At 46.5% G+C, this 9,276-nt stretch overlaps 1 protein-coding gene across 1 annotated transcript; it reads right to left on the reverse strand.

The window, feature by feature from the left end:
* Positions 1–4,629: 4,629 nt before the first annotated feature.
* On the reverse strand, positions 4,630–6,084 carry LOC134988148 (uncharacterized). Its single transcript, XM_063950526.1, has 2 exons — positions 5,677–6,084; positions 4,630–5,597 (listed from the first exon to the last, which is right to left on the reverse strand). Exons 1-2 carry the CDS (start codon positions 6,082–6,084, stop codon positions 5,007–5,009), a joined length of 999 nt encoding a protein of 332 aa, XP_063806596.1. The 3' UTR covers positions 4,630–5,006.
* Positions 6,085–9,276: the final 3,192 nt, after the last annotated feature.

Consider the following 9,276-nt stretch of genomic DNA (forward strand, 5'->3'; position numbering starts at 1 on the left):
GGGAAGGTTAGGCACTAGGGTAGCGGGGGGTAGCCGTAGCCCCCCCCCCCCCCCCCCCCCCGGGATTATAATCCCATGCTGAGATGCGTCCTATACGACGTGTACACAAATAACTGCGTTTTACAAAGCATTTCATGCCTGTGCCATTTACACGAAACACATCCAGCCGTGCATATATCCCCATTGCGGATAAAATAATTCTCTGATTAAGGACAAAGCAGAGTAAGATATTTATGTGAAGCAGGGAGGGTCCTGCTGTAATACACTGATATGTACTGCAGTAACACGCTCTCTCTCATGCCCCGGCTGCTTCCCATGTCACACTGCTTATTTCTCCCACACTCCACTTTACTAAGCTTCTGGCTCAGCACCAGTTACTCGGTGTCCACACAAAACCAGTTTGAGATTACAGCTGTTCTCTTGCTATTTCATCCGTCTTAAAGCAATATTCATTTTACATTTAAATTTATATACAGGGTGATTCAAAAGTCGCAGTACACCCTTTTGTTTCAAAAACTGTGCAGGAAATGGGAAAACTGAATACTCCAGTAAGGTATGGGTGTGGTGGGCTATCTTTTAGGGTATGTACCGAACATGGGTGCCATCTTGAAATCGGCCATCTTGAATCTTAGTCAGTTTTTTCAAATAGAAAGAGGGTCGTATAACATGTCAAACAACATCAGAATTTTCCAAAAACTTTGTTGCTGCAAACAGATTTCAAATCACAGTTATGGTTCAAACGTTCCAACACTTTTTTTGTTGGAATTACAGGCTGAACTGAACTCCATAAAGGACAATAATTTAATGTGTTAAACATTTTGTCCCTCTTGGTCAACACAAATTTGAAGGTACTGTATCCAATCGTCATGCCAAAACCATTGTTGAGGTTGTCTCGTTAGTAGCACTTTTTGGTCCACCACTCCGTGACTTGTCAGCCACAGTCCCAGTTTCATGGAATTTGAAAATTAGGCTCCTGACAGTGCTATGTGAAATTGGAGGTCTTTCTGGGTGCCGGTTGTTAAAATCTGCAGCTATGACATGGGAACTTTGTTCTCCAGACATCAAAATGACCTCAATTCTCTCTTCTTTTGTCAAAGCCATCTTCAGTTACATTCTACAAAAAAAGTGTTGTAACTTTTGAACCATAACTGCGATTTGAAATCAGTTTCCAGTAATAAACGTTTTAGCAAATTCTGATGTTGTTTGATATGTTACACGACCCCCTTTCCATTTGAAAAAAACTGACTTAGATTCAAGATGGCCGATTTCAAGATGGCGCCCATGTTCGGTACATACCCTAAAAGATAGCCCACTTCACCCATACCTTACTGGAGTATTCAGTTTCCCATTTCCTGCACCGTTTTTGAAACAATAGGTTGTACTGCAACTTTTGAATCACCCTGTATTTAAAAGTATATTCTGCTAAATATTAATGTTTAGTATTGTATTACATGGAGACTAATATATGTTCTCTGCTTCTATGGTGACTTGTTCCGGAGCTGTCAAGCAGATCAGCATCAGTCTCTCAGACTACGGGACCTCATATACCTGTACCCGCTGCATGTCTGCTCCGAGCTGTTCTACACAGCCTGGTGACCGGTGATAATGCGTCTCTGCACATGGAGCCTAATATAGCTAATATCTCCTATATAATAGCCCTGTGACTCTGTGCCTGGAGCTCTAATGCTGGGCGTGGCTAGGAGCTCTCATTGGGTTAGTGGCAGGTCTATCACACCCAGTCCACAGCTGATTGGGCGAGAATCGCCCTCCCACACAGGTTACATCCAATGGGAGGCTCTGCCCTTTGCCTGCTGTGTTTTCACAGAGCAGGATTAGCAATGGGACTGATGGAGCTCCAGCTCCAGCCCCCACACCCCAAAATAGGTCCACTGCATCTGCAGCAACATACCCTCCAACAATTTACACTTAAACATTGATGCAAATTCTAAAAGGGGGCATGGCCACGGGTACAGCGCCGTAGCCACGCCCCTTTTCATATACTTTCAATGGAAGCTTGGAGAGTCAAAAAACAGTAAAGACCATAAAAAAGGGACTGTACCTGCCAAAAAGGTCCATCTGGAGGGTGTGCCACTACATCTGCAGAAAGTCTCTGTGCTGTACATAGGGGAAAAAACATCCTTTTACAGCATAGTCCTATGGGGGTCATTCCCAGTTGATTGCTAGCTGCATTAGTTCGCTGTGCAGCGATCAGGCAAAAACTCTGCACTTCTGCGCATGCGTATGCAGCGCAAAGCGCTCGTGCGGCGTACTATTACAACTGTAAGAGTAATATTGATTAAATTGCTTTTGCTGTATTAATGTTTCACTATATTCTAAAGACTGTATATATGTCCATTTACATATATTATAAGGTCATCGTTGCTTGTATTGTATGTGTGAGACAACAGGTGGTTTCCTTAAAATACTTTACAAGATAAGAATGCGAAGCCAGGAGACAGAGAATTACAGAAATAGAGATCTTCAGCAATCGCCTCATTCTTTGACAAGACAGACTCCAGGAATAGTTTGGGACTGTGTCTTCTGAATATTACCTTCTATGTCACTGAAACTTGTTATATATATATATATGATTAGCTAACTTTATACTTCACTGTGATTGGAGGGCATGTAAAAGCCCACTTCTCTTTTGGTATAAATAAAAGCTCTCTCTGTCACAGGACAGAGCAGTGTTATACATACAACTGTGTAGTGTGACTTCTTGCTCTCCAGCCGGCTGTATCCAGTACTTTGAATCTCCAAGACAGAAGGGCTACTAAGGCGTTGATAGTTGAGGTGTAAGCCTATTACCCTAACATTTCCTGGGGGTCTTGTCCGGGATTCCCCTACATTCCTGCCGTCACTGACCAGACCAACTGCTGATGCCCAGGAACCAGCTGAAATAAATCTGTACAGTGGGGTAAGCAAAGACAAGTGCTTTGGCACCTTCTTACTCTCTTTCAGCTCTTCCTGAGGTATGGTGGGGCTCAGTGGGGACGGGTTAGCAGGATCCAAGAATCCAGTAACCTTCTGTCTTTAAAGTATAAGTTGTCTCGTTATCAGTGTATGACTGCATGATATGAGTGTGTTGTATGAGTGGTACATGAGATGTATATAAAAGGCTGGCAAAATTAATCAGAGGACCAAAGATTACCCCTTCCTGAATGCAACCTAAAGGCTTGTCCTGTCTTCTTGGGAATAGGTGCCCCTGGGTCCAGAGATCTTTTCTGCATATAGACCTTGGCTCTCATGAGAAAGAAGTGATACGTGGACATTCTTATGTAAGGTGTCCGGATACGTACCCGCGATTCCAGGTCAGGGTCCTTCACGGTTCCTCTAGGTGACCCTACGGGGCTCCTAAGGCTGGAGGGTGTCTTGTATGACATTTGTGTTATATGTCTAGATTGACAGATTTATGTTAGAACTGCATTTGTTTGTTTTTGCTTAAATGTTCAGTCTTTGCAGCATCAATAATTGTAGGAACACATCTCAGTAGAAAATATCTGTCACAAGTTGTAGGATAAGATTGGTGTAAGGTGATCACATACTATTCAGTAAGTTTTATTTCTGTATAGATACATAGTATGTGTCCTATAGTCCAGCCCTATATACCTGTTACATCAGATATACATACATCTGTATGTAGGAATCATTGTTTTTTAAGAGGATACCCTGAAGTTCAGAGTATCAGAAATAGTAGACGCACAGACTCTTTGAACATGAATGACTTATGTGTATGAATTCAGTAGAGAACTTATAAGGCTGCACTATTGAAAGGTTTTCTCACTATATTAATGAGGGAAGCTGTCAAATACCTTATAATAAAACCATCAGACATATTTAGAGATTACATGAATGTGATCAATATAGTATGAACAATCTATATGTATGTATGTATGTATGTATGTATGTATGTATGAGCTCAGTATAATGGAGGTAAATAATCACCAGGCAGACTACAATATATATTGACACATTATATGTGAACATTGAATATTTATTCTTGGTGTGATTATGGAACACTTAAGGTGTGTACACACGGTGAGATCCTTGCTATGTCCTATTTTTTCTTGAGATTTCCCTTGAACTCCCCGGAGGCCAGATAGGACAGATTTTGACTAACTTTTCTTGAGATCTGTGTTTGTGTGCTTAAGATTTTGGCTTATGTGAGATTTCGGCTTATGTGAGATTTTGACTATCTCATTATAATAGTGGGATGGCATTACAGGGTTGGGGGGAGTGTCTTTTTCGACTGTCAGCCATTTTTAAAACAGTGCATTTCTGCTCTGTGGCTGATTTTTGTTGACATTTTTTTCCAGTGAACCTATGGATTCTACATGGACAAGAGGACCGAGGGGCTGCGTGGGACACTAGGTAAGTATGTGCGAGTGTGTTAGTGTGTGTGTCAATAAACTTTTACCTTCACGGTGTGTGTGTTTTGTCTTTCTTGGGGTATTTCTTTTGTTGTGGAACTATAGGTACCAGCAGGCCTTTTAATTCTCTACATGCTGGTACTTGTGGTTCTCCAAGTACCAGCATGTGGGGAGGCTTGCTGGGACATGTAGTTTTTACTACCTGCCGATAACACAATATAAACCCCTTTACCTTTTTTAAAAAAAATACACCACACAGTTTGTTTTTTCGTAAAATTTATAAAAATATTAAATGCCAACGCCAACTCTGGCCAGGATTCATAAGCTGTACCATGAGAACGAGTGCCTTTGGACAGGGACTATGCCAACAGAACAGGAAACGGGCATATCCGAGTACAGTAGAGGTAAACAGTGCAATTTTGCCTTGGGTGAAGAACATCATCAAATTTCCAAACAGTCTGGAAGGAACACAAGAAGTGCAGTCTTTACAACGATCCGTAGTCCGGGACAGTGAGGACACAAAACCGACGCTGCAGTACTAATGACCTCAATACAGTTCACTTTGAGCAAGAGCGTAGGATAAGGTCACCAGCAGATTTTTCTAACAAAACTAAAAAACCGGGTCCAAAAAACTAATTATAAATGAAAAAAGCGTGGGTCGCCCAGCACAGAGGACTGTGTACTCTGCATGTCAGAGTACATGCCACTGGACGAGGTGCTAGATTGGAGGGAGGAGCTGGGCTGTGTGGCTCCCGACGGAAAAAAATACGGTTGCTGAGGGGGGTTTACCGGCGCATGCTCCATGGGGGGGTTGTTTGGGAAGGGGGGATGGGACAAATTTGGGTGATACCAAGGGTCAGTTGGCACTATCTCACACGCCGACACCAGTGTTTGGCGCCTGCCACGTGAGACAATCTCATTGACTAACCGTTGGACGATGAATTTTTGATCATCCGTCATCAGGCGCATTTCCGATGCAATAAAATTGCCAAATTGTTGTTCGGCATCCGGGGGCCTATGCAAAACCTCCTCAGCGCGTTGAAAAAACTGCTTGGAGCCAGAGGGGGTGCTATAGGCTGCAGAAGTGGTCCTCCTTGCCGTGCGCCTCGGTCTTCCTGGGCGCGCCTGTGGGGGTGCTACCGGCTCCGCTACCGGCTCCGCTACCGGCTCCTCCACTTCTGCCCCTTGGCCTGTGGTAGGCTCCACCTCCAGCTCCGGGGTAGCATCCTGCAATATAAGAAAAACAAAAATTAGGTCTATGTCAAAATTGGTGGGTGGCATATGAAACAAATGTGTGTGTACTTACCAGATCCAGACTCTCCTGGGCCTCCTCTTCGACAAGAACTGGAGACTCTGGATCTAGAGCGTCCCGTGACCTTACCCGCGCCTCTTGCTCTATAATGAACTGAATTTGGTCATAGTACCACAGCGTCGGTTTATAGACCTCATCAGTCCCGGCTCCGGATCGCTGTGAATCTTGCACCTTCTTGCGTTCCTTCACGAACACTGTTCGGAAATTTGAAATTTTTTTCTTCACCCAATCGACATCAACATCAGAGTTTTTGCCTCTACTGTACTCAATAAGCTGCTGATATGCCCGATTCCGCTTGATTCTGTTGGCATAGTCCGGGCTCCTGACACGCCACAGGCACTCGTTCTGACGGTACAGATCAATGAATCCTGACCAGAATTGGCGGTACTCCGCAGATGACATTGCTGGTTGAAAATAAAATAACACAATTAGCCGACAAAATACAACCGTCACATACAAAAAGCCTAAAAATACTATTTATATATCTATCTATCTATCTATCTCTATATATCTATCTCTATATATCTATATCTATCTCTCTCGCTCTCTCTCTCTCTCTCTATATATATATATATATATATATATATATGTATCTATCTACCCCAAAAATGCATCCCTTAATGTGTCGCCAGCATCCCCCCGGCAAGGGTTCGTGTCCTCATTATTTGAATGTGCTGGCCTCATTTTAATGGGCGTGCCTCATCTGAAAAAACTACCTCAAACCCCAGTATTTGACCGTGTACCAACAGATCACGCCCACCATAGGGAAATAAAAATTCAACCATCTTAAGCCCCACACAGTAATGCCCCCTGCACCATATTAAGCCACACTCCGCAATGCCCTTGATACATGAAATCCCCACATTACGGCAGGCAAGAGTCCGCATTTTACACATTATGGCAGGCAAGAGTCCACATTTTATACATTACTGCAGGCAAGTGTCCCCCTTTTTACACATTATGGCAGGCACGTGTCCCCATTTTATACATCAGGGCAGAATGCCCATTTTATACATTACTGCAGGCAATTGTCCCCATTTTATACATCACGGCAGGCAAGAGTCCACTTTTTACCAGTGGCGTGCGGTGAGGTCAGTGGCTGGTGAGGCACTACAGCCATAATGTTCGACGAATCCTGCAGATGACCCCTACCGCCGCCGAGCCAATGCCCACTACTGCCTATGAGCCAATGCCTGCTGCCACCACCAATGGCTTACGAAGTCGCCCACCATCAACTGACCCAGCCCTCCGCCACTAATTTGCATCTCCAGGCCTGCCTGCTCATCATACTTGTAATATATTGTACATTTTTATAGAAACAATAACAATTACTGTATTGGAAGGGAGTGGGAGGAGGACATGAATGCAATTTTGTTGTCCAGGGATTCCATTAACTTAATGGAGAAGGGTCTGAATGTGTTAAAAAAGTTCAAAAAAAAATGCGTGGGGTCCCCCCTCCTAAGTATAACCAGCCTCGGGCTCTTTGAGCCAGTCCTGGTTGTTAAAATACTGGGGAAAAAATGGACAGAGGTTCCCCGTATTTCGACAACCAGCACCGGGCTCTTAGTCCGGGCCTGGTTCCAAAAATACGGGGGACAAAAGATGTCGGGGTCCCCCGTATTTTTAAAACCAGCACCGGGCTCCACTAGCCAGGGACATAATGCCACAGCCGGGGGACACATTTATGGAGGTCCCTGCGGCCGTGGCATTACCCCCCCAACTAGTCACCCCTGGCCGGGGTTCCCTGGAGGAGTGGGGACCCCTTAAATCAAGGGGTCACCCCCCCTCCAGGCACCCAAGGACCAGGGGTGAAGCCCGAGGCTGTCCCCCCCATCCGTGGGCGGTGGATGGGAGGCTGATAGTCATGTGTTTAAAGAAGAGAATATTGTCTTTTGTTGTGGAACTACAAGGCCCAGCAAGCCTCCCCCGCTCGCTGGTACTTGGAGAACCTCAAGTACCAGCATGCAGGGAAATAACGGGTTCGCTGGTACCTGTAGGTCTACAACAAAAAAAATACCCAAATAAAAACACAACTCGCACACCGTGACAGTAAAAATTTATTAAAACACACTTACACAGTCACACATACTTACCTACATCCCACGCCGGTCACGTCCACTTGTCCAGTAGAATCCAATAGGGTACCTGTAAAAATGAGAGACAGATTACTTACCTACATCCCACGCCGGTCACGTCCACTTGTCCAGTAGAATCCAATAGGGTAGGGGTACCTGTAAAAAAATCCAAAAAAAAACTTAACACATCACACATCCACAGGAGAGAGAGAGAGAGAGAGAGAGAGAGAGAGAGACTAACCTGCTGCTGCTGGGGAGAGCCGCATACACTGCAGGGCCATGCCGCTGCTCCTGTCAGTGGGAGGACGGAGCCGGCGGAGGAGGGGGGAGAGCCGCATGTGGGAGAGCCCCCACAGTGCCAGATACATTGCCCCACGGTGCCAGATACGGTGCCCCCCCAGTGCCAGATACGGTGCCCCCCTAGTGCCAGAAAAATTGCCCCACAGTGCCAGATATGCCCCTCAGTGCCAGTTTTGCCCCACAGTGCCAGATATGACCCCCAGTGCCAGGTTACATTGCCCCACAGTGCCAGATATGCCCCCCCAGTGCCAGTTTTGCCCCACAGTGCCAGATATGACCCCCAGTGCCAGGTTACATTGCCCCACAGTGCCAGATATGCCCCCCCAGTGCCAGTTTTGCCCCACAGTGCCAGATATGACCCCCAGTGCCAGGTTACATTGCCCCACAGTGCCAGATATGCCCCCCCAGTGCCAGTTTTGCCCCACAGTGCCAGATATGACCCCCAGTGCCAGGTTACATTGCCCCACAGTGCCAGATATGCCCCCCCAGTGCCAGTTTTGCCCCACAGTGCCAGATATGACCCCCAGTGCCAGGTTACATTGCCCCACGGTGCCAGATATGCCCCCCCAGTGCCAGTTTTGCCCCACAGTGCCAGATATGACCCCCAGTGCCAGGTTACATTGCCCCACTGTGCCAGATATGCCCCTCAGTGCCAGTTTTGACCCACAGTGCCAGATATGACCCCCAGTGCCAGGTTACATTGCCCCACGGTGCCAGATATGCCCCTCAGTGCCAGTTTTCCCCACAGTGCCAGATATGACCCCCAGTGCCAGGTTACATTGCCCCACGGTGCCAGATATGCCCCTCAGTGCCAGTTTTGCCCCACAGTGCCAGATATGACCCCCAGTGCCAGGTTACATTGCCCCACGGTGCCAGATATGCCCCTCAGTGCCAGGTTACATTGCCCCACAGTGCCAGTGCCCCACAGTCCCCAGTGCTGCCCCCCAACCCCGCTGGATATACTTACGTGTCCTTGGATTTTCTCCTCCACGTGCTGCCGCTGCTGCTGCTTCTTCTTTCTTCCTTCCTCCGCGCTGTGAAGAGAATAGACCGGCGGGGAGTGGCCACATGACGCTGATCGGCATCGCAAGCTCATATCGCAAGGTACTAGAAACACTTGCGATATGAACTAGATAGGACACCGATCTAGCAAGGATTGACTTGCCAGCTCGGTCTATCTTTTCTTGCGATGCCGACCGCGCGGGGACGCGCATCGGGA

Source organism: Pseudophryne corroboree, chromosome 2 (assembly GCF_028390025.1).
Source record: "Pseudophryne corroboree isolate aPseCor3 chromosome 2, aPseCor3.hap2, whole genome shotgun sequence".
NCBI lineage: Eukaryota > Metazoa > Chordata > Amphibia > Anura > Myobatrachidae > Pseudophryne > Pseudophryne corroboree.

Bases quoted from the DNA above. Each gene is read 5' to 3' on its own strand.
- LOC134988148 (XM_063950526.1), bottom strand. From the start codon at position 6,084: ATGTCATCTGCGGAGTACCGCCAATTCTGGTCAGGATTCATTGATCTG. The intron at 5,598-5,676 runs GTAAGTACACAC...CTTATATTGCAG, and splicing joins CCCAGGAGAGTCTGGATCTG to GATGCTACCCCGGAGCTGGA.